General features: G+C 50.8%; 9 protein-coding genes across 9 annotated transcripts; 3 read left to right on the top strand and 6 right to left on the bottom strand.

Moving 5' to 3' along the window:
- Positions 1-1,808: 1,808 nt before the first annotated feature.
- Positions 1,809-3,246, top strand: och3 (glycosyltransferase family 32 protein; the record flags this gene model as incomplete). Its single annotated transcript, XM_056690847.1, has 4 exons — positions 1,809-1,983; positions 2,041-2,423; positions 2,498-3,003; positions 3,060-3,246. The coding sequence occupies 4 exons, from the start codon at positions 1,809-1,811 to the stop codon at positions 3,244-3,246; spliced, it is 1,251 nt and encodes a 416-aa protein (XP_056540612.1).
- Positions 3,247-3,947: 701 nt separating this feature from the next.
- N7482_008724 (uncharacterized protein) lies at positions 3,948-5,321 on the bottom strand (the record flags this gene model as incomplete). Its single annotated transcript, XM_056690848.1, has 1 exon — positions 3,948-5,321. The coding sequence occupies one exon, from the start codon at positions 5,319-5,321 to the stop codon at positions 3,948-3,950; it is 1,374 nt and encodes a 457-aa protein (XP_056540613.1).
- A 419-nt stretch (positions 5,322-5,740) lies between these two features.
- Positions 5,741-7,752, bottom strand: N7482_008725 (esterase/lipase family protein; the record flags this gene model as incomplete). Its single annotated transcript, XM_056690849.1, has 7 exons — positions 5,741-5,803; positions 6,163-6,786; positions 6,845-6,956; positions 7,018-7,208; positions 7,270-7,329; positions 7,388-7,610; positions 7,676-7,752. The coding sequence occupies 7 exons, from the start codon at positions 7,750-7,752 to the stop codon at positions 5,741-5,743; spliced, it is 1,350 nt and encodes a 449-aa protein (XP_056540614.1).
- Positions 7,753-8,374: 622 nt separating this feature from the next.
- Positions 8,375-11,580, top strand: N7482_008726 (uncharacterized protein; the record flags this gene model as incomplete). The annotated part of the gene is made up of 10 exons (XM_056690850.1): positions 8,375-8,600; positions 8,666-9,276; positions 9,333-9,418; positions 9,489-9,732; positions 9,788-9,897; positions 9,962-10,137; positions 10,199-10,435; positions 10,491-10,632; positions 10,682-10,748; positions 10,810-11,580. The coding sequence occupies 10 exons, from the start codon at positions 8,375-8,377 to the stop codon at positions 11,578-11,580; spliced, it is 2,670 nt and encodes an 889-aa protein (XP_056540615.1).
- A 2,298-nt stretch (positions 11,581-13,878) lies between these two features.
- On the bottom strand, positions 13,879-14,376 carry N7482_008727 (uncharacterized protein; the record flags this gene model as incomplete). Its single annotated transcript, XM_056690851.1, has 1 exon — positions 13,879-14,376. One exon carries the CDS (start codon positions 14,374-14,376, stop codon positions 13,879-13,881), a length of 498 nt encoding a protein of 165 aa, XP_056540616.1.
- A 422-nt stretch (positions 14,377-14,798) lies between these two features.
- N7482_008728 (putative MFS transporter) lies at positions 14,799-16,866 on the bottom strand (the record flags this gene model as incomplete). The annotated part of the gene is made up of 9 exons (XM_056690852.1): positions 14,799-14,982; positions 15,040-15,368; positions 15,428-15,470; positions 15,525-15,611; positions 15,665-16,119; positions 16,170-16,272; positions 16,332-16,348; positions 16,402-16,609; positions 16,673-16,866. The coding sequence occupies 9 exons, from the start codon at positions 16,864-16,866 to the stop codon at positions 14,799-14,801; spliced, it is 1,620 nt and encodes a 539-aa protein (XP_056540617.1).
- A 1,094-nt stretch (positions 16,867-17,960) lies between these two features.
- Positions 17,961-19,214, bottom strand: N7482_008729 (putative oxidoreductase, short-chain dehydrogenase/reductase family; the record flags this gene model as incomplete). Its single annotated transcript, XM_056690853.1, has 6 exons — positions 17,961-18,127; positions 18,198-18,296; positions 18,365-18,436; positions 18,499-18,625; positions 18,706-18,754; positions 18,805-19,214. 6 exons carry the CDS (start codon positions 19,212-19,214, stop codon positions 17,961-17,963), a joined length of 924 nt encoding a protein of 307 aa, XP_056540618.1.
- A 594-nt stretch (positions 19,215-19,808) lies between these two features.
- On the bottom strand, positions 19,809-21,260 carry N7482_008730 (putative serine/threonine protein kinase ENV7; the record flags this gene model as incomplete). Its single annotated transcript, XM_056690854.1, has 3 exons — positions 19,809-20,359; positions 20,432-21,044; positions 21,141-21,260. 3 exons carry the CDS (start codon positions 21,258-21,260, stop codon positions 19,809-19,811), a joined length of 1,284 nt encoding a protein of 427 aa, XP_056540619.1.
- Positions 21,261-21,837: 577 nt separating this feature from the next.
- Positions 21,838-23,870, top strand: N7482_008731 (CAP-Gly domain containing linker protein BIK1; the record flags this gene model as incomplete). The annotated part of the gene is made up of 2 exons (XM_056690855.1): positions 21,838-22,818; positions 22,854-23,870. The coding sequence occupies 2 exons, from the start codon at positions 21,838-21,840 to the stop codon at positions 23,868-23,870; spliced, it is 1,998 nt and encodes a 665-aa protein (XP_056540620.1).
- Positions 23,871-24,146: the final 276 nt, after the last annotated feature.

The raw sequence follows: 24,146 nt of genomic DNA on the forward strand, positions 1-24,146 counted from the left end.
AGCGTGAATCAATTTAGCGCCGATCATACAGGACTAAGCCTTAAGAAGAATACAGTTCAACCATAACTTGTGTGCTAAGCGAACGGGAAAGTACGCAGAAATGTTAAGCTTAGGGATTCCTGAGGACATGGCTTCTTATAGTTACTGCATCTCTCACTCGAAAATCCAATCAAATTCCGGTCAAAATGAATATGCCAGATCTCCGGAATCGAATCCGCTTTATGACATGCTTTATATCGCGCCGATATCAGTCAAGATTTCATGGTTTGCTGAAGGTTCCTCCAGAGATAATAGCGATCATCATTATTTTCCTATCAATACCGGACCAAATTTGCTTCTCACTTAGTTGCACGTATGTCTACGAGTGTTTTTGCCTTATTTTTGAAGGTCAAGGAACCCGGCTTTCCTGGCAAATTTTGCCGGAAAGTCGACTGATGCTATGCAGCAGGCCTGATATTGAACGAAGGCCTAGAACGCAGCTACTTCGCCAACTCGAGAATAACCGCTGGAGATACTGTGGCGGATGCTGGAGCCTCCATCCACGTTCCGCATGGCACACGACACAGGCTTCCAAGATACCCCGTATAATTAGTCCAGATTCCAGCTGTATGCCGTACGCCGGTGAAGTCGACATTTGCCCCTGCCTTACCATCGCATTTCCGGATAAGATTCGATTAATGGAGACGATCAAATCCGCTCGACAGCGTGATTCAATAACGCGACAATGGTACTACAATAATAACCTGTATCATCCTCGTGTTGGCATACTCCAGAAATACCTTGGCCACGACTGTATGTTTGAGAATCATCCTTTCGTAAGGGTGCGAATCTCTACCATGGTTTGGCTGGATGACTGGGAAATGGTCTGGCTTGAAGGCCGGAGACAGCGCCAAAAAGATGAAATTGAAAGGTTATCTGTGTCGAATTTCTATACATTCGATATACGACAGGGCAACTCACCAACATCAGGCCCAAGATCCCCAACTCCTTTGACTCGCCCGCAAAGGGACAAGGATGTCGGGAAATGGCTTGCACGATTTTTTGATGAAGCTGGTTCGAGCTTCTTGGGTTGGCACAAAAAAAGAAAAAGGGTGAAACTCCGTATATGATCGACATAGTAAGGCTCAACGTTGAGCCGCATTTTCTCAAGATACGTATCAACCGTTCTCTTGGAAGCTACGAATGGCCTGATGAAATTTGGAAGCTCAGTTGCCGCAAATGAGTGTGCAAATTCTTTCTCAACGCTTTTCAATCTTCGTCCACATTTCCCGGGCTCGGATACAAAGCTTTTCACCTCCCTTAAATGAGGCGATGATGCATTCCCATTCATTACTTGCAAAGCGAAGCTCACTTCAGTCAACGGCTCAAAACTTCTATTTGTTCCCTTTTATGCGTCTCCTAAATTTACCTCATCTAGGACTCTTTCAATCTTATACAGTATTTCCGAAAATCGGTATCACCCCCCGCACTCTTTGATTGTTCCCCTATTGGGCGCTCAATAAGGCTCTGCACAATCGGGGATGCTTGCCACTGCAAGGCTCGTAAATGGTGCACTGCAGAGTGTTACGAATATAGTGAAGTGGTGGACAGCGGCGGGGGTGGACGATGTTGATATAACGAAACCAGTACCATACAATACGGAAATTTAGAATCCTTGGCTGGTAAAGACCAAACACTGTTCTTCGTAGCGGGAAGTTAGCTAACATACCGTAACAGCCACCCCTGATTAGAGCTGCACGTAACCCCCGTGGGCTTCAGGACATGGCTTTCTCCTTCTGTGTGCTTGACAGGTCCAAACACCGGGCATGATGACACCGCACCGCCAATTTCGGCGACTGGCGATCGTAGGGTTGGCAGTACTCGCTCTCACCACTTGGTACCTACACTGGCAAACACAGACACGCCATGCGTCGTCGTCGAGCCGAGTGGCTCAGTATCCCCTACTCTCAAAATACGTGTCTGACCAGAGGGGCGATGGAGGAGGTACGAAATCGGCCATTTCACTCGTTACGCGAGCCATCTTTTTGCTAACATCAACAGCTTGGCACATCCCACCCAGTTGGGTAGAGGGGTCCCAACCTCCCTTAGGGAATATTATTGACGCGGCCATCTTTGCGCTTAATGCGTCTAGATCCATACCAGGCAGACAGATCCCGTACTCTGCTATACCTCTGATCATCCATCAAACATGGAAGGATACATATCCAGATCAGTGGCCAGAAATCTTCCGCCGGTGTGCAGAGAGATGGTTGTCAGGCGTTGATAGTGGCAACATGGCCTACTTTTTGTGGGATGATACTGGCGTTGCAAAATTCATCCGGCATTTTGAGCCGGAGATAGAGACTCAGTTCTACACCTTGCCGAACAATGTGGAGCGATCAGATGTGTTTCGCGTCCTGGTCTCCAAGTGGATTGGCGGCATCGTGAGTAGCTAGCTCCTCCATGACCCCAATGCATGATTCCAGCTTAGTCATTTCGTGACATTAACGAAAGACAGTACGGTGATATTGACAGCGAGCCTACTCGAACTCCATCAGAATGGATCGATTCTACCGATCTGGAGCTGTGGCGAGATCCGGAGACGGGCAAGGTGTTCGACTCGACCGAGCCTGTTAAAGCTATCGTTGGTCTAGAGGCAGACTGCGATCCTGGAAATGACCTCTACTGGCGTATGGGCTACTTTTACCCTGTTCAGTTGACGCAGTGGTCATTTGCCTGGGCGCCCGGGCACCCCATTCTACAGCTATTCATCAACCGCCTGACTACAACCATGCAGGCAATCTCTAAGGAAAACGGAGGGCATCTGCAGTCTAAATCAGCCCAAATGGCTCTCTACGATATTGACCCGTTAAACCTCACCGGGCCAGTTGCCCTCACGGATGTGACTCAAGAGTGGTCGAAAATCAACTGGGGTCTACGATGGAATGCTCTGTCCGGGCTGGCTGACGGCGGGTTAAGCAAATTAGTGGGCGATGTTCTGGTCTTGCCTATCACTGGATTCAGGTATGTCCGGTCGCCAGAAGTGAATCGAGGATAAATCATTTGTTAACTTAGTCAAGCCCCGGAAGAGGTCAATATGGAAACATGGGTTCGAAGCCTATGACCGATCCTTCCGCTCGCTTAGTTCACCATGCCCACGGGTCCTGGAGAAAGACTAGCATTCTGGTTGAATACGGCAAATTTTGTCGAACCTTCTTTGGCCGCTGCAGGCATTGGTCTAAAGTGCCTCATAACTGGATCACTTGAAATTTAAGCTGGGAACGCATACGGCGAATGTAAGATTTCGGGTTGATCAACACCCGACCGGCGCACATCTCCAGTGAGGTGCTTTCTTCCTCGTAATTTTTGGTCACGAGAATTATCAATTACTAGTAGTTCGCGAACATCATACTCATACATATTATTTATTATCATCAATACTATTCATACACCGTGTTACTACTTACTGGTACCCGTATGCCTCAGGCGGGCCTGTTGGCCAGGTCCTTCTACCTTTCTCAATGATACAGGAAGCCCTCCCTGCAACCGGGTGAATGTAACTAGTACATGCTCCATCCCCAGTTTATATTTGTAGAGAGACCAGAGATAGATCGACCCAGAGTATGTCTCACGTCGCCGACTACCAGGCGTCTTTTAGAAGGCCGAAAATAGTTCCAGGCATCCTGAGGGAATTTTTCCAGACCCAAAGACCCAGAAACGCATACCTAGGTCTAGGGTTGGTCTTCCCTGTCTGCAATCTGCAGATAATCACTATATTCACCTGTTCACCGTGTCTCCATGAATCAAAGGGCTAGTCAGCGTTCGCGGTCTCTGTAGCATTGTAATAAACGAGGCGATATAGTCAAGAAATAAGCATCAAAGGCAGGGACAACTCCCCGCAGGGGTCGAAAATAAGAAATGAAACTGAACGCTAACAACCATCCCAGTTGCTCCAAGCTTTCATTATATCACATTTGTTCTTTCTCCCGGTCGAGCCGCATCTCTTCTGCTCTTAGCTTTGGCTCCATCGATCGCTTCACATGGTCTAACCAAAAGGTTCCGACCCCTAGCATCCATGTTACCCTCTCCCCATCCACCCGGCGAATCGTCTCTTGTACTTTTGGGATGATTAAATTTGGCTCACCACCCGCGCTTAGCTGAACATCAGCAAGGCTGTAGGTGGCGACGTCAATGTAGAAATGATCCTCCTCCCACTTTTTCATGACGGTCCGGCCATAGTCGATAGCTTCTTTCCATCTAGACTGCGCCTCGTCCCACTCGTGTCGTAGATGGGCAATCTGAGCGAGATATACAATGACGGAAAATTCCCGAGTTTGGTCGTCATACCACAATGCTCCATTTGCGCGGGTTTGCTCGAACCGTTTCTTTAGACCCAGCAGCTCCCGTTTGGCATTTTCATACCGCTCTGGATGATTCCGCCCCTGGCGGAGGAGGCTGACGGCGTGATTGATTTCAAGAAACATCGTGTCGCTCTCACGTACGTTTTCTCGGTCTTGTTGAGTAAGATGCCCTCGCTCGAACATACGGTTCTCGATGGCTCGGGAGCAAAGGAAAGAAACGATCTCACACAGAGTGGCGCCAGATGGGTGAGAAAGCTTTTCTCCGAAGTTTGTTCCTTCCGTTATTAGGTCGAGTAGAATCTCGGAACCATCTTCTGCGTCCTCGATTTCCAGAACGGCCTGCCCGAAGTCACTAATTGCCCATCCTTCCTCGCGGCTTCCACGTGTGGCATACTGCTCGATAAAGAGTTTCAAGGAGTAGTATGCTTCTTTGAAGAGCCCAAAATCCTTAGCGAGCTTGCCACGCATGCGAACCCCCATGCCCATTGCATATTTCTCAAGTTCTGATGGGTTGTCTCGATCGAGGGGCTGCCATGCCTCGATGTAAGCCGCTCGCCTCCTCCACACCTCTTCGTTGGAAAGGCCAGGCTCGCGAACTCTGTACTCAACGGATAAGTGGCGTAAAAATCCCAAGTGCGCATTTTCCCTCTTTGTGAGTTCTTGAGATTGCACTCTGGATTCTACACTTTGCACAAAATTGTCGGCAGCTTCACAGCCTTCAATCAATTTCCCACAGCTATAGAACTCCAGCGGCAGTCGAGTGCACCAAAGCCGGGCTTGAAGGCCAATGCTCATTGAACCTTCAAGAAGATTCTTAAGCCAGTCTAGGAGCATGTCGTCCATTTTGTCGTGGCCGTCGCCATATCCGCGGATCGTTTCAAAGAGCATTTCAGCCGTTCTCTCTGCGAAGCTCGGCTTGCCATTCCGCTGAGTGTTTCGAAGTGCTTGAGTGTATTCAAGGTTCCTCTCTTCAAGTTGCATGCAGTTGATGTGACACTGAAATATTTGAGGTATTATCTCCTGGGAAGAGTATTTGCTATACATGAATCAGCCTTTCTGCCAAAATTAGGAATACAAATCCGAAGTCGAGTGTGGCCTACCTTTGATCCAATCCTGCTTGCATAACTGGATGGGCGTGAACAACAAGACTGAGTGCACAAAGAGCGCTTTGAACCATCTGATCGGCTGTCATGGCTTCGCGAACATAACTGTAGGTTATGGGATGCAACACAATCAAATCTTTGGTAGCGGCGCTCTCTTCTTCGAATTTCTCATCACTTGCGACTAAAGCATATAATTTTAGCTCTTTCAACGCAATATCAAAGTCTGGGCCGTCGATGAGTTCAATAATGTCCTCTGGCACGTAACTATCACGTGGGTCTCGCGTTGACGGCATGCCATCACTTCCCCAGTATGGCTGCGGAGAGACCGCGCGCTTCAGAAAGCTGACCGTCGTCTTCGATCTATCGAGCCAGACAAGTAGCGTCAAGAGCTTGTAAGCGCAGGGGTTGTTCTTGATCTCATTCAGCGTAATATTCAGGATAGACTCGACAGATATTTGGTATCTGGAAGCCTTTGGGCGATAAGACAGTATTCTCTGCGGAAGCTGCTTGTTCCTGAGAATGGCAAGATACTCATCGATATTAGTTTCACTGCACAGGATATAGGCGGCGGCTGAATCAACCGCAAGAGGCTGGCAACCCATGAACTTGACGATGCTTTTTGCCGTAAGATCCCACTGGGCGCGTTCCTTTAAGTCAATACCAGCTCTCGAGAACAGCAGATCTTTCGCATCTCGCCATTCCAATGCTCTCATACGTACAGCTCTGCTAATTCGCGGGTCGCTGGTGTGCTCTCGGCCTCGACACGTAATAAGAATATGGCCATTGCTTGTTTCCGGGAATCGTAACTGGTCCAAGGCAACCCAGTCGTCGTCGTTATCGAGCACAAGTAACCAATGCCGCTCGCGTAAAAGAAATTGCTTCATCTCCTCGAACTCTCGCCCCTTTTCGGAGGACAGACCCACTTTATCGTGGAGATTAATAAAATCAGCTTCTAGGGATTGTACACTTGCCGAATCCACGAAGAAGACATAATCATAGTGATGTTCGTTCTCCCGGGCATATTTCAAAGAAACCTCCGTTTTACCCATTCCGCCATCTCCGTAAAGAGCAACTATGCGGCGACCAGTTCCGCAGAAAGATTCATGGATCTGCTGCAGACAGTCTCGTCGACCAGTGAAATGCTGTGTTGTGTCCCAGGGCAAAAAGACGCGTGCCCGGCTCTGGATCGGTCCGCGCTCTATAAAGGTTCGTACCCGGCTCACCAAGTCTCTGAATACCGAGTCATTAGCGTCTCGATATTTGCAGATTTCATGATGATTGAGGGCGACTCCAAGAGCGTTTTCGCTTTGGATGCTGAGAAGAGCCGATTCCTTGTAGACAACCTGCCCGGGAAGCACCGTATTAGCGGATACCTGCAGCTTCAATGGATTGTTGACTTACAATATCGCTGAAGCAGATCAAACGGCCTCTAGTTGGGAGGAGCTCATAGAAGCTGGTAATTGGAAGGGACCTCTGATCTGCAATCTGTCTGAAGTCGTCCGCAATACTTGCTCTATGGGATTGTTAGCATGGTGCAGAGAGTTTAACATTTCAGATTCTGCCAGTGGACGCACAACTCTTGTGAATTTTGCCTGAGCGACTTTATAAATTTCTGCGGTGCACCTATAACAAGATTCAAACGCAAAAACTTATCCGCAACATCGGCTAACGCGCTTCCTCGATGAGGTGTTGCTAGGAATATAATCCCAGCCAGACTTCCAAGGATATGTCTCAGGGACATCTTGTTATTACTCATGATCAGAGCCTAGAAACGGAACCGTGAGCAAGGGTCCGAAATATTGTATCGTAATAATGATATGAACTACCTTCTTGAGCACGATTCCGCCGAGAGAATGTGCAATGGCGACGAAGGATCGTTTTCTTTCCTACAATGAAACAACATTTAGCACCGACAAAGCTTTTCGTCATAAATCTGGTCCTTACCTCTGAAGTTGATCTAACTCTTTCCAGCTCGCTGATCAGCTGAAGCGCCGCATCCTCGATGTCGAGATTTGCGTTCACCCCAAATCTACCCGCATCATACCCGAAAGTCAAGACACGAGCGACAACTGGAAGAGCTTGCGGCAGTAGGTCTCGAGGCCAGCAAATCTCGCCGCGGCTCCAAGTATTGATTGCATGGCCTCCCAGCCCATGTATGTGGACGATACTGTAGATTCTGTGGTCAGCAGGTCTCCAGCAGCGCGTTACAATGGTGCGTTTGTGGGTCAGTACTCAATGGCGATCTCTTTGGCATCACCTGGCGTATGGAGAGTGTGGATCCCTAATACAGGGACAATGTTGGCGTTCATAGATGACTCGTAAGAGCCCGATCTGACTTTTGCCATTTCCAGCCAGATATCGCGCTCAGTATGACCGTAAAGGTGCGAATGGATTTGTTGAACAAGTGCAATGTAATGGAGATGGGATGACCGTGGGGCCGCGCACTTCAAGGTTTCGGGCGGGTGGAGTGGAGACACAGTTTTAACACAGTTTCAAGTACGAGCCTCACCGTTACCGCCTACCGATACGAAGCAAACGCATGGTGTCGACAATATAACTGGTTGGATATTGGTTCATGGCGATAGCCGGGCAGCTGAACCAGGAATCTGTTATGATTCGCGTGTTCCCCTCTTCTATACCCACTCGTCTGACACCCAGTCTCACTGATTGCGTGCTTTTGTCGGGGTAATCCCTGCCTTCACACACCTGGGCAGTGGGGCGTCCTATCGGGAGCCAACGAAAAGAAGGCGGCTGCACACAGTGCTGCATGAATCCGTTTTTGTTGGCCGCTAGTCAAGCTGTACTTGGCGAAACAACGTATTGGTAAAATACAATCTGCCAGCAGTCTTCCGAAGAAAAATACCCCCCTGATGGATCTCAGGTGTTGAACCTACACAAAACTATTCCCATCAACCCGGTCTACACTTAACCATGCTGACGGTACTACCAGGCCTCGTGGTACAGTTTATAGTGACAGGCTGCACGCTATTGTTTACGGTGACTGCCGCAAGCAAATCTAAATGCAATGGCTACTCTGTATATAATATTAAGCAGAGTATTTTCCAGTTGGAAGCTAACCTGCAGTTGATTGGAGAAGGATGTGGCATCTACGGGCCAGACGTCCCCAGGCTAGCATTAAGCGTCACTTATGAGACGGGTCAGTGGTCGTCCGAAACATCCGTTGGAGACCTATTAAGGCTAATCTCTTCGCAAGTACATAAGACACCAGGCTCCACGTCATCATCCAAGACAGTGAGAAAGAGCGGTATCAAGTGCCCACAGAAGTGTTTCCTCGACCTAACTTCGCTGGGGTGGACCCCAAAACTTCCGACCTTGTATTCAGCCTGACGGAATCGCCGTTCGGCTTCACCGTCTCGCGTTCGTCTACCGGCGAAGTTCTCTTTGATACGAGGGGAACGGCCTTGATCTTCGAAGAGCAATATTTACGTCTACAAACATGGCTTCCTTCTGGGCCAAATATTTACGGACTTGGTGAACATTTTGACACATTCAGACTGCCGACGGATAACTACACGCGAACACTATGGGCTAGAGACTCGGATGGAGTGCCTTACGGAGAGAATCTCTACGGCAGTCATCCTGTTTACTTCGAACATCGGATGGGCGGCACACATGGCGTGCTTTTGCTGAATTCCAATGGAATGGACGTCAAGATAGACAGGGTCTCTCTGGGACGACAGAACCTGGAGTACAATATAATTGGAGGCATTCTTGACCTATACTTCTTTGCTGGGCCGGACCCAACACACGTCGCCAAACAGTATGCAGACGTGGTTGGACGGCCAGCTATGGTACCTTATTGGAGCCTAGGGGTATGTTCGAAATAGAGATAAGCGAGCGGTCGAGCAGAGATCTGACAGTATTGCAGTTCCATCAATGTCGTTTCAGCTATCGAGACTGGTTCGAAGTGGCAGAGGTCATAGCCAATTACAGCTCTGCCGGGATTCCACTTGAGTAAGTAGATACGATCTTCGATTCGCATCCTTTTTGAGTATTATCAGGCTGATATTGATTATTCCTGTAGGACAATGTGGACGGACATTGATTACATGGAGCATAGAAGTGTATTCTCCCTGGACCAACTGAGGTTTCCGATTGAGCGTATGCGAGAAATAGTCCATAACCTCCACAAGGCAAATCAACGATATATCCTCATGGTAGACCCTGCGATAGCCTGGCAAGACTACGAAGCATTCAACAAGGGTCTTGAACTGGACATCTTCCTGAGAAATCAGGATGGCTCATTGCATGAAGGAGTGGTCTGGCCAGTGCGTTGTATCCTACAACTGATTCTCCTTTCAGAGAGTTAACTAACATCGCTAGGGTGTCACGGTGTTTCCTGACTGGTTCCACGTCAATGCAAGTACTTATTGGATCGACATGATCGAAAAGAACTTCAACCCGGAGACTGGCATTGATATCGATGGCATCTGGTACAGTCATTGACTTGACAGAAAACCCCCCTAACAGAGCTTAGTAACTAACAATCTACCACAGGATTGATATGAATGAACCTGCGAGCATGTGCGACTTTCCTTGTACGGATGCAGGGAAACAAGCCCGGAAGTTAGGGGTGCCTCCAGATCCTCCTCCTCCGCGGAATCCACCAAGGCACCTCCCTGGATATTCAAATTTAACAGATGACAGCAAACCCGAAGGAACATTTCTCAAGGGTTTGTCTTCATTTCCCTCATCGGGATTTTCTCTCATCCTAATACTTCACTTTGCCTTCAGAAAATCATCTGCTGTATAGACAGAATGCCTCATTTGTATACAAGCCGAAGAGAGATGCTGTGGCTGATCTGCCCCGCTGGAATGCTAGCACTCCTCACCTGAAAGGCTTGCTCTTTCCCCACTACCGTATCCGAAATGGAGGTCCGACGGGCATTTTGAGCGACAAGACCGTGCATACTGATGTCATGCATATGAATGAACTCATGGAGTATGATGTCCACAATCTCTATGGCACTAGTGAGCTTGACGACTGCAAATTGATATAAGCTCGATTCGCTAAATTATATTCAAGTGATGAGTTCGATCACGAGGCAGGCGATGCTGCGCAGACGACCAGACCTGAAACCGTTTATCATCACGAGGAGCACATTTGCCGGGGCGGGTAGGCATGTTGGGAAATGGCTCGGAGATAATGCCGCCCGCTGGGACCATTAGTATGCTTGCTCCATTTCGCTATTCACTACATAAATTAACTCAGATTAGCCGGTCCTCTATAGCAGGAATGCTTAATTTTGCGTCCATATTCCAGATTCCGATGACGGGAAGTGATGTAAGGCGCAATCAGCAATATTTAACAAATATTCATTTCTTCTCTTTGCTGATATTGCCAGGTTTGCGGATTCAAACTCGCAACAACGGACAAGCTATGCGCCAGATGGACGACTCTCGGAGCGTTTAGTCCCTTTTACCGCAATCACAACCATGACGAAGCGCCTCCACAGGAATTCTACCGCTGGCCCCTTGTAACAGAGGCCGCGAAATATGCAATTTCCACTCGATATAGACTTCTAGATTATCTTTATACCGCGCTTCACCAACAGTCTCTTGATGGAACACCGGCGATTAACCCGCTGTGGTACATATACCCTCGCGACAAGAGCACTTTCCCCATCGATTTGCAATTCTTCTACGGTAACTGTATCATGGTTTCTCCAGTTACAGAAGAAAATTCGACGAAGGTGGATTTTTACGTACCTGATGATCTGTTCTATGATTTCGAGACGCTTGAATCTTTACGTGGCCATGGGGACTTCCGCACAGCTAGTGAAGTGCCGTTCAACCGCATCCCATTACATATCCGAGGCGGCTGCATAGTGCCTCTCCGAGTTGAGAGCGCAAATACCACAACCGAGCTACGGTCCAAGGACTTTGAGCTCCTCGTTGCTTTGGGTCCCGATGGCACAGCGACTGGACAGCTTTATGTCGATGATGGAGTGACGATTGATGGTGGGAAGAAGGTGCATTTGAACTTCAGCTATGCGCAGGGAAATTTGACATCGTCGGTTGTGGGTGAAGTAGACCCTTCAGAAGCTGGTGTACATATCAGTTCCGTCAGAGTGATTGGAGAGGGCCTCGGCCTATTTCACTCTCACGAGCTGTGAATCAAGTCTATGGGGATATTTAATGGGACTTGCAGCCATTATTCTCACATCCTTCTAACCTGGTTCGGAGAGCTCATTAAAGTAGTATAAAGTATGAATTTAAAGCAGACTCTCAGACAGGGGCCATTGAGCATTGCATTCGATAGGCATACCGTACTGGCTTATGTGCAAAAAGGTCCCAGTGGTTCTTGCTGCATTACGAAGATCATTAAAATCATCCGCGCCGTACATAAAAGGCAGCGGAGCCCAAAGTAGAAGCTAAATAATACATCATCTGCTAGTGCTACCCCCACGAACATGTGCCGGTCGCAAGGCGAGGTAAAGGACCAGGTAGAGGCATATTTGAAGCGAGACGTACAGAGTAAAGGGAATATAGTAGTCTGATCCGAGTCAAACGAAGGCTTGAATGGAATATACATATTTTTTTTTAATTAAGCAGTGATCCACCAGCACTAATTGCTAATCCTATAGCAAGGAGCTAAGTACAGACAAAGTTCAAGCTCAACCTGAGAACGCCACTATGAGTGTCTAGCAGGATAGCCTGGGTGCAATCCAAATATCTGTCTGGGCCCAGGTAAATAAATGGACTGACAGAAAGCGATAGTGACAAAAAGGAAAGTAAAGACTGCTGCGCAGAGGCAGAATATCAAGAGGAAAGCCAGGCAGACCATGAGATGTGCAATGGAAGGGTCCCAAAGTTGCCCAGCAATATATAGTCGACTCTCCGAACGTATGATTTGCGGTCCATAATGAGACTTTAGCAAGGGGAGTCCAGGGGTATATGATCTCCTCCGTCAGCTTTGGAAGAGTCGAAGGGACATCCGTTCAAATAAAGACGACGAGAAAAGGCAACAAGGGCAGTGAGAATCAATAAAATTATCACGACAGCAATCAGCGCCAGGAAGAGAAACCAAATGAAGGAGCTAAGACTATCAGTGGCTTCTTGTAAACCCATGGCGAGTGTTTAGCTGAGCCCGAGTGTGAACGTATGGCCGTATCAAGTCCGTGAAAATAGACAGGTGGTAAATTTTCGTCAGAGTAAACGACGTCAGCCAAGAATACCGCAATGAGTATAGCAGGGATAAGAATGAAGAGAACTAAAGTGGAATGATTTGGTTAGGATCTGTGCTCAAGATTTGACCTTATCAGTAAACATCTCGAAGGCGAGAAGGATGACGGTGTCGTGAGTGGGGAAGCCGTAGATTATGTCTGCATGGCACTCAAATTTTTAAAGTAGAATGTGCTTTGGGGGTGAAGTTTGAATGCTGGTAGGAGTCGGTGCAAGATGGATACATACGGGTCCTCGGAAAGACGACTCAGTATGTACGCATATAAATTGCGTCACCTTTCATATAGCGATAGCGCCGCTACCGAAATGGAATAGGCGGTTAAATTTCGATTTGTATCTGGGAGATTTTGACAAAAACATACTGGTTCGTAGGTTTGACTTTGCAATGATCTGAATACTACTCTCAGAATTAGAGGTATTTCTAACACCCGTGGACCATAGTAGTACGCGGTAGACTCCAGAGCTACACCTGAGAATAGTTCAAATCACAGAAACCAACTTATCATCTACCAGTATTGCTCATACAAATATGCACTAATCGAAGGGGGGGGACATTGGAGTAGATGGAGGTATATTTGGAGCTTTAATAGGAGGGAAGTTGGAAGAGCAGAGTTTGAAATTATACCCTAGAGTGCCGTAATTTGTCACTTTATTCGAGCCATGTTCTTGAGTTTGAGGCTTCAAGAAAAAAAGGCTTAACCGAGGAATTCATTGTTAATAAAAATATTCCAGGATATTACTGGTTATTGAAAATTCAGCCAATATTGTAGATATGGACTGACTTTAACAAAACTTTGCGTACAGTTGCACTGGTGCAAGATAGACCGCTTGTGTTCCAGGTGTGATGAGGGGCTTGGGGGTCATTCTGATGTCGCTTGTGTTGTACGGTGGCTTTATGGTGGCGTGGATTTCTACTTACCAAGGGCAGAGAGGGCGGCCGACGGAGGTGGGTTTAACTGGATTCACGTTGAGGAGCAAAGAACACAAGCTACTTATTAATTCTAAGCACCAGCCAAGCGACCAAGTCTAGCTTCTCTTTATCCGCCCCGGCTAAAAGTGCCAGCCAACTACTTCACTACATCAGCCGCGGCAAGAATAGTCCTAGGAGCTTTTCAAACTACTAATCCGCAAACCGGAACTGACTACTTCATCACATCTCTCAGAACCAATTCAAGTGTAATCTCAATTCCAATTCGAAACAAGAAATGAACCGTTCACAACCTAATCTCCTAATGGAAAACACGCCTATACCACGAAAACTGCCCGTCCCTTTGCATCCGCCCCAACTCCCCCGCCGCATTCTCCACATCAACCTCATCATACACTGCCAGCAACATCTCCGCCGCCAAGTACCTTGACGGCTTATGATAGTACGGGATGTAGCTGTGGCGCACGTTTCCCTTCTTCTCGAAGAGTCCAGACTCAATGATAATCCGCGCACTCCAGCGCAATCGCTCTATATCCATATCATACAGCTCCTCCGTCTGCAGCGGATCCCACTCTTCTATATCCGGCAGCCTGTGCAAGCCCAGTGCACCGGCGTACATGTTCGCTTTCCGATTCAGCTCGAGGCGCGCGAGCAGGGCGCGCCGTAGGGATATTCTTTCTTTGCATGGTTGGCCCCAGTTGTGCCATGTTTGGATCTTGCGGCTCAGCATATAGTCTTCGAAGGTGAAGATTTCGGATTTGGACTGCTCGCGTGTGTACTGCTTGATGAGGTATTCCATGCTGAGGTGGGATAGTATGCGCTTGGTTTCTTGTCTGAGGTGTTGGATCCAGCCTTTGGTAAGCGGGCCTCCTCCGGTTATTTTGGGTTGTTCGTGGGGTTGGGGTAATATAGAGAGCATTATGAATGATGGTGGGGTAGATGTTGGAATTTGATTCTAGTATGTATAGGTATAGCGAAGAAGAAATGGGTTGTTTGAGATAGAAATACTTTTTTGGTCTCCTAACATTATCTATGTTGACTCCGCGTCTAGTCCTTTTTGAATCGGCGAGTGGATACTATGCCTACGCGGGCGGTTGGGTGAACCATGGTTCAACTACAAGCCTCCCGCAGATGGAGGTATCGATTTCCACTGATTGATGTATTCAACGGGACTGTCAGATAACACATAACACGTTGGATTTGAATAAGGTTCATGGGTACTCAATGACCCATGCCCTTCTCCTGATTCTCCTGCACGATCTTCCAGTACTTCTCCCGACTGCGAATGCGGCACGACTTGCCGAACTTCATCATCACCAGGAACACAGCTGCGCAAGCCATGCCGACGAAGGCTGCAGAGATAAAGCAGTTCTGGTACCCCAGGTTGTCGATCCACGGCGTGATACTAGGAACGACGCGTTAGCCCCTGACAACACTCGAAACGGTAACAGTCTAGACTCACCCATAGCCGATGGCAAAGGACATCGTGTTCCGCACTAGAATTACACTGACCATGGCGACACCGCTAAGCTCCCGGTAGCTGTCAACCAAGTAGTTCACGCTCAGCGTGATACCGCAGGTATTGGTGAACGCAAGCAGGCACATGGCGACGATGAGGCCGAACCAGTGCACCTCATTTGCGGCCCCAACACCCCACAAGAGAAGCGACCCGGGAACAAGAATCAAGCAAGCGAGGAATGGCCACAGGCGGTGCTCGGCTTCCATCACCCCCCGTTTCGACGGGCGAGTTTGATGGTCAGCCAGTCGCTGAAACGACCGGTGAAGAGAGACCTGTATCGACTTAGTACTAGCGAGTAATAATCCCAGACAGAAGCTTACCCAAGCGCTACTCCTAAGAGGCATGCGACATAGCTGACGCCCACCATGGAAGTTCTATCATTCGGTCAGCTTTCAGCTGAATCATGAGAAGCGGTCAGGGGCGCTTACCCGAAGTTGTACGGTGACGCGCTCAGAATAATGGAGGCAGTGCCGTTCAGGATATTGAAAATAATTAGGTAGGAACCATATGAGAACCTAAGTCAATATTAGCACGAAACACTCCACGTAAGTTGCTCCAAGACGCCTACCCGGCATAGAAAATCACCGGCCACGACAGGAAGTAGAGGGACTGCCAAAGCCGTCGGAGCATGGTATTCTCGTTCTGCTTGGGCCCCAAAAGTGCAAGTTTTTTGATGTATGACTTCTTGGTATGAACGGTGCCTGTCTCCGTGGGAGAAGGCTGATTCGAGACCTGCACCGCTTTTTCGGGGTCGCCACTGTCACTGTGAGAGCTGTGGGACGAGCCTACCCGCACGTTGGCGATGGTGGTATCTTCCACCTGCTCGCGGACGTAGTTTGTTTCTTCCATAAAGAAAAACAGGAAGATGATGGCGCAGGCGAGGAAGATACTAGGCCAGTAGAATACCCAGCGCCAGCCTTGGTACTCGGCGATGAAGCCGCAGATCACGGGCGCGAAGAAATTGCTGCCGGCTAGGAAGAAGGCGTAAAGGCCCATGTAGGTGCCACGTTCGTGGGTGAAATACTACGCTTGTTAGCACTTGATGTGTTCGCATTCCAGGGGTGGTGCCGTACCACATCGGTGACGGTGATTTCGGGGAGGGCTTCGATGGGAGCAGTGAAGAAGCCTGAGACGATGTTTCGGGCGATCCATTGGCCGTTGGTGCTTGCGTATGGTCTGGAGGGGAGTCTAGTCAGCCATGTCATCCATTCGTCACGGATGTCAGATTCCCTTACCCCCACATTGTGGTGCCCTGTGAGATGTTTGTTAGCCAAGAGTCTTCACATACAGATTTATGGGGCCTACCAATATTCCCGCCAGCGATATCATATAGGTCAATCGCTTTCCATATTGCATCGCAAATGGCTGCCAGAACAGCAGACCCCACCCGGCCAGCAAAAACATATACCCCGTTCCTTCATTGAGTGTGCTGACCGGCAGCCCGGTCGCTGTCGACAGAGGGGTGAGCACTGAATAAACAACCGAGCAAGCGATACCAGCGAACAGCGTATAGCTAGCCCCATGCCAAACTGATCAGTCTACGCGATACACAGGTGCTGTCTGAATTGATACTCACACGCTCACACAGACAGTCGACAGAAGCTTCCGCTTGGGACTCCAGTTCAGTGGATCATCCGGGTCATGCGAGGGGGTGGGAATCAGCACGATATCCCCATTCCCATTGTTCAAATGGGGCGTATTTAGCACATGCTCAACATCAACCAGCGTCACAGTGCCAGGAATAGCCGAGCTATCCACAGTCGGTACCATGGCGAGGCTCTTGATCTCAGTGGGAGTGTCAGGAGGATAATGGGGTGGGGGAGGTAAATAATAATCGGAGGAAGCGCAGAAGCAAATCTCACGTTCCTTATGTAGAAGTATATGTGGGGGGAAGACAAGGGCACGTCACAGCATGATATCGGATAGAATATGACAGATCCGGCTTGGTTCCCTTTTTTCAATAGCCCACGCGTAGTCGGCTGGAGATAAAAGTCCGATTCAGGAGATTAGAAGGGAAGGCTGAAAAAGACGGCTCGATTCCGCTTAGAATGCTCCAAGTCCCGGCGTGGAATGCAGACCTGTGCGATAAGCGGTGGGTCCCAATAATAATCTTCCCCGCACTGCCCAAACTTTGGGCGGTCTTTGCTTACTCGGTTTCAAGGCAAGCTATGAAAGTGTAGTATGATTTGAAAGTAACGGATGGTTGAATACAAGGGGAGCACGAAGCATCTGGGTGTCTAGTATGGTGCCCACCAGCCGACGCGTCATGCCGAATGGTAATTAGCGATGAGGTCGCCATTGGGGTTTCCATACTTCCTGTGGGTTATATTTATGTTTGCCCAGGATACCTACCAGAAGAAAACCCAATGGTAAAATTGCAACCCACCCAGATCATTGATAAGCACTAAGCAGATAATCTGGGCTGTGTGACTGGTTCCCGACTATTCCAATTATCAGACAATGACGATCTCACCTGTCAGACACGTCTATCTATTCGTCACGTTTTAACCCTCCGGTTTGAGCTTCTACCGGAAATCTTTCCGAGGAGAAAAACCAAGCAAAACAAGCTATCGCCTCCCGCCCGCCGAGACCCCATTCACCAATCAAATGCTCCCAAACAAACTAGTCAAAGCGCTGGGGCTTGCGGAGAGGACACCAGTGGCGGACCTTTTACCAGGACAACGTGCACGTCCCCAAGAGAGAGAGTACCAACTAGTTAGAACACGGCACTTACACGGGCGGACTATCGCCCGCTACTCCAACGTACCTCCCACGCGCCGCTTATCAGCCACCCCCATTGGTCCATTGGCAGCTTTCCTATCCTGGCAGGATATCTACGGCGGCCTACCAGGGCCTTCCCAACCTTATCTCGGGGTGACGGACCCCCCTAGACCTAACTGTTCCTGCCCGGCTGCTTCGATAAACACCTCGCTCTGTTTCCACAGCGCCGTGGCGCTCTCTTCGCCAGCCGGAAACTCGAGGTATGGCAGTGGAAGGACTTCGCAGTTGTCCAGGAAGGCGCCGGATTGCTCTGATGGCCGAGACTTAGGTACTTCGTTGCTCCGTGATACGGCGCGAGGGGAATTATGCTTTTTGCTCACCTGCCAGCATGGGATCAAGGAGTCCCCGGAGGATTGTGGCATTCGCTTGCGACTGTGACTTGGGGGCTTGCTGGAGCAGAATGGGCAGGTCCTCACCCGCTGTGGAAGGAGAGAAGGATGAGCTGCAGCCTTCGATTATTGGGCGTTAGAAGATGTTTCCGACATACCTTCTTTCTTCCGCTGCAGCCACGACGCGACGTCCTCGGGGGAGACGTATGTTTGCACGTTCGTCTTGGTATCTGCCTGCCATGAGCCAACAGCCACAGCCAACGGCCCATCAACGGGGCAGCCTAGAACTTACTTCCAGCATTGGCAGAGAAGGCCGCAATAGACTGATCACGACATAGCTGCGCGAGGGACTTGGCAAACAGGATATTCGCAAACATCGACTGCGAGTAAGCATCGAGACAATGATACCGCTCCCCATTCTGCACGGATTGCCTGTTTAGCCCAAGCCCAGCATTGATCACCAACCAGCGGTACATGGATCCAACATTCCTTGACTCACCGCGAAATTAATATCCTCCCACTTCGGCGCCGGCGCCTCTTGCCGCACACTCGTCGTCATCAGCACGATCCGCCCCCCGGCGACATCGTCACCAGCAACTCGTTAACCAGCACGAAATATGCCAGGTAGTTCTTCTGGAAATGAGACTCGATCCCGTCCCGCGTGGTCTGCCAGGCCGCCGCCATCACGGTGGGATAGCACACGATACCATCAATCGGCACGGCCAAGTCTTTGACTGTCTGCGCGGCCTCGCTCATGTTCGCGAGACTGTCCGGGTCGGCAGTCACGAAGAGTATCTTTGTCTTTGGGTGCTTGCAGTTGATGTGGTTGATGGCGGGTTGCACTTCGGACTGTGAGCGGCCCGTGAAGACTATGCAGCCGGCGCCGCCGTGGGAGAGCGCGTCGGCGGTTGTGGCGGCGAGTTCGCCGCGGACGCTGCCTGCCAGAAGGACTGGGGTAGCGTTAGTTGGCTTGTACGGAAAGTGGGAGTGCGTTGATCGTGCGGACATATTTTGTTTTGGACCCGTTCTGGGAACCATTCTACTACTTCGACCCCCCGCGTGTTGGGCTTGAACTCCTGGCTCATCGTGCGGAGAATGAGGCTGGTGCGATGGGAGATGGTGATGGATAAGCTGAAGGGTATGCTTGTTGCAGGCGTTTACGGTTGAGCGTCCCATCGGGGCTGGCGGTTTCGTCATGATGAGTATATACCCAACGTACCTTGAGTACTCAAACTGGAAGCGTTTGAGTATCCAGCATTCATCTCTATCGACAAGTTCTACACGCTTGCAGACCAGGCAATGGAAAACGAATTCGTTATAGATCCGAGGAGAATGTATAGCAGCAGACCGACCAAGTAGAACCCCAACCAAAAGGCCAAAAAAAACAAGAACGACAAATTAGTTACTCAATGCCAGGTGTATAACCAATGTTCAGCCTATACTGTACAGATCGCCAAATCTCAAATCGCGCGCAAGACAGTCCTGCGGAACCTGCCGGGTACTTGAGAAGAAGGGAGAAGGAAAAAGGAGAAAGGAGAAAGGAGAAGAAGACAAAGATATGGAAACACAAGACAGAGGGAAAGTCGCGAGCGACGCAGATGTTTAGTGAGACGCCCCCGCGATGCCCGCGTCGTCCGGCAACTGGCTGATGACATCCTTCATGATCTGGATCAGCTCATCGATGTCAGGGCGCTCTGCGGGCTCCACTTGGAGACACTTGCGAACCACGTCCTTGACCAGCGGGCTAATCGATTGCTCGCTGTTGCCGGATGCGTCGTCGCCATCAGCGGAGACCTTGCCCTTGCCCTTGGTCGCAGTGGACCTTTCGTCGGGGAATCGCCAGTCGCCGCCAAGAACACACATGCTGAGACTACCACCGGTCTCGTCGCTGCGGGCCTCGAAGGGGCTCTTGCCGACCAGGCAGGCATACAGTGTGCAGCCGAGGGACCAGATGTCCACCTTGGTATCGATAATGGAACCGGTCTTCACGTCGAAGAGTTCCGGGGCTCGGTACGGCATGGTACTGTGCTCAGCGGCAGTATCCTGCACTGCCAGGGCGAGGGAGCGGGATGTGATGGCAATGGGACTCGGGGCCAGGGAGCCAAGGTCCATCAGGATAGGGCTTTGGCCATCATCGTCGATCATGATGTTGCCTAATTTTACGGGATTAGCATCGAGAGTGCAAGGGGAATGGAAGATGATAGGAACGCAGGATCGACACTCACCCGGCTTGATATCGCGGTGCGCGTAGGGGCGCAGACCACCATCCTGGACACCCTCATGGCTGCGTGTCACCTCATCATCCATTAAAGGCTCGTTCTCCTCATCTTCATCCTGCGGGCGATGGCTGGCGCGCCGCTTAGGCTTCATCTGCATCGTCCGCTCCTCGTCCGCTTCCTCCCCTTCCCTGCGCACCCCCTTCGCTTTGCGGGTCGACGAGGAGCCACTCTGAACGCGATACTGGTGCATTGCTTTGAGCGCATCGGCCACGCCAAGCATCAGCATCATCAGGCGCTTCTCCGGGAACCGGGTGTGGTTGACCAAGTTGGCGTTGATGGCATCCTGGAGGTTGCCCCGTTGGTAGTACGGCAGCAGAATGTAGACGGTCTTCGAGCCGGGATCACCGCCATCCGAGCGGAACTTGGACCCCGATTCTGTCGAGACGCAATGGTCGATCGAATGGATGATGTTGTCGTGCGAGGTGAACAGGCTGTACGCCTCGACTTCCTTCAGCGCTTGCGAGACAGATTCCTGTCCAAACGGACAGCGGATTTTCTTGAGCGCGAAGAGTTCCGAGCTCGCCTTGTCCTGGACCAGGTAGACGTAGGAGAAACCGCCCTAGATGCATTGGCACACACGTCAGTTAGGGGTCAGAGTCACTCCTGGACAGGTATCCTAGGTCGGGGACCGTAAGCTGGATGGCTTCAATCATACCTCGCCTAGCAGTCGCAGGAGCTTGAAATTGCGATTGTTGATCTTCAGCTGTGGTGAGCCTGGGAAGCAGCACATGCAATCTGTGAAGTTGTAGAGGAGGTCGAAGAAATACTGCGCCATGGTGTACGGTGTATGGAGCTTCCTGGGCGCTTTTGACCGGTGGCGTGAACGGGGACCAGTTGACACGCTGCGATCCCGCGATCAGCGTGGAGCCTGGAAGAGAGGGGGGAATGGTGTGTGGGATTGGGTGCAGGGCCCAGAAGGTTCGAGGCAAGGAGGGATATGCAAGCGAAAGCGATCGAATGGGTTGCAGCTGAAGTGTCGAAGAGTCGGGCGAAATGGGGAGGGATTACGCAGAGTGGAGCAGCGCATCCACCTGCAGTTCAGTCCGCTCAGTCGCCGCTTGGGTTTATTTGTTGTCCCGCCGAAACCCCCCCCTTTCTGCCCGCCTTGTATATGCCTTGTTTCGCGTACAAACGAGGTTTTTCTTGCCCTTGTTTCTCTCGCACGTCGTTGGGTGTCTATGCTTGTAGCCCGCCGACCATGATCTACGTTGGGCCCAGCTACTTGACTGCCTAGTTTCCTCTCCTGACTGCCATCTGCGCTTTTTTGCTTTTGGTTCCAACGACTACCCCTCGACAATTCGTCTGGACTCTGCCCCTGTCGACTCGCATACGTGCCGCTCTTCGCGTCGAAAATGGCGGCCCTTGACGACGTCAAGATCGGCGACCTGGTCAATGTGCCCGGTGGCATGTACGGCACCATCAAATACCTGGGACCTGTGGCCGGCAAGCCGGGCCGGTTTGCAGGCATCGAATTAAGCTCTGAACACGCACAGCGAGGAAAGAACAGCGGCGATGTGGAAGGACGAAAGTACTTTGCGACATCCACCCCCGGGTCGGGCATCTTCGTGCCCATGAACAATAGCAAATACGTCTCGCGGCGATCTACCTCCTCGTCGACGAGTACCTTCGCCATACCGACCACTCCAGCGCGCCCCCCGCCAGTCAACTTCAGCAAGTCGGTTGGCCCGAGTCCGTCCATGGCCCGTCCTCGAATCCGCCGGCCGTCTTTGCCTCGCCCGGAGTCCCCGCGAGCCTCGATCTCCCCCCCAAAACTTAGCCTCGGTGGCCTGCGCACGCCCTCCGCAAGCTCCAGGATATCCGCGGCCAACGGATACCCGCGAAGTCCGGTCAAGGCGCCTTCTCGACTCTCTGATCGACCACCGTCGCGGATCAGCCTAGACGACGACAATGCTTCGTCATATGGCAGACCGTCGGACTTCCAGCGGCCTTCGTCAACTGAGAGCCAGGCCTTGAAGGATCAGATCAAGAGTTTGGAAAAGCAACTACTGGATCGCGATAAGCAGCTGGACGAGCAATCGAAGACACTAAGCGAGTTCCATAGAACAATGGAGGAACTCGAGGGTGCGGATTCTCTAAATATCCGCACTCAGCTACGGGAGAGGAATGAGCGGATCAACCAATTGACCGCCGAGTTCGACGGCCACCGGGCAGACTTTCGGAGTACCCTGGATACGCTGGAGATTGCTGCGTCCGAGACGGAGCGGGTGTATGAACAACGCCTGGATGAGCTCCTGCAACAAATGAATGAGTTGCAGAACCGCGGTGAAGATGTCGAGATTGTTGCACAGCAACTGAAGCAGCTGGAAGAGCTGGTCTCGGAACTCGAGGAAGGACTCGAGGATGCAAGGCGGGGGAGGCAGAAGCAAGGGCCGAGGTCGAGTTCCTGCGCGGCGAGGTGGAGCGGACCAAGTTGGAACTGAAAAAGGAGCGGGATCATTCAGCGGCCGCTCTGAAGGATGCGCATGCTGCTGCCGACGGGCCTCGGAACTCGCACGATTTGGACCAGAAGGACGACGAAATTCGGGGTTTGAAGGCTATCATTCATTCTCTGAGCCGGGGCAACCCCAACGCGGCCACGCTGGGCGAGAATGGCTCCGCAGATGCCCACAAAGAGCAGAGTGAGCAGGTTTCCCGGCTGGAGCAACGGCTGCAAGAATTTGAGGGAACTGCTCAGACCAAAGACACCCGCATTGAAGAGTTGGAGCGCGAGTTGCAGGAATTACGGACGAGCTCGGGCAGTGGAAGTCGCAATCGCAGCTCTACTGTGACCCTCTTGCCCAACAACCAACATAAGCCATCAAATTCTTCGGGAACCATCACCGTGAACAACAACACCAACCATGCTCACCGTCTCTCCGATCGTACCGTGGTCCCGAATGATTGGCATGACATGCCGGCCAATGAGCCTCGCCAGCACCACCGCGGCATCTCCAACTCCTCCCAACCGCGGCTAGAGCCGACGCCCGAGTCGGAGCGCTCTTCGGATGACGATGCCTTGTGGTGTGAGATCTGCGAGACGGGCGGCCATGATATCTTGAACTGCACCAGCATGTTCGGCTCTGGTAACCAAAATATCAAGGAGAAGGCCCCCGTCGGCGCCCCTGTCAACAAGTCTACTGAAGCACTGGCTGACGACCATGCGGCCTCAGATGAGACCGGATCTTCTGAGAACCATGCTGACAGCGTTCCTACCCAGAGGACCGGTCGGGACGTTGTCCTTGAGGGTCTGAAGGGCATCGGAGGCCTGGGATCATCCATGGCCCCTGTCGCCGGCAAGTCGTCCGGCGTCATCGACGAGTCGAAGTGGTGTGCTCTCTGTGAGCGAGATGGCCATGAGAGTATCGACTGTCCTTTTGATGAATAATGTTCCATGGTGAATATGTGAGTGGTGTCACTCTGTGCACCGGACGAAGATGCGCAACCTGGGGATGAAAAATTGGTTGCTACTTTTGGACTTGGCTTTCTTCTAGTACATGCTTCTTTTATTCACCACCATTTTTTTCCCTTGCACTCGCATGAGATCCCTTCTGAACTCGCCGTTCTGGATCCTCATATACCGTGTCTTCCCTTCCCTTTCCACCCTGTGTATTACTTTGCCACCATCTCGGATCCTTTCATTCGTTCTCAAGCGTGTTCATAC

This window comes from Penicillium canariense, assembly GCF_028826845.1.
Source record: "Penicillium canariense strain IBT 26290 chromosome Unknown utg000006l_segment0_segment0, whole genome shotgun sequence".
Classification (NCBI taxonomy): domain Eukaryota; kingdom Fungi; phylum Ascomycota; class Eurotiomycetes; order Eurotiales; family Aspergillaceae; genus Penicillium; species Penicillium canariense.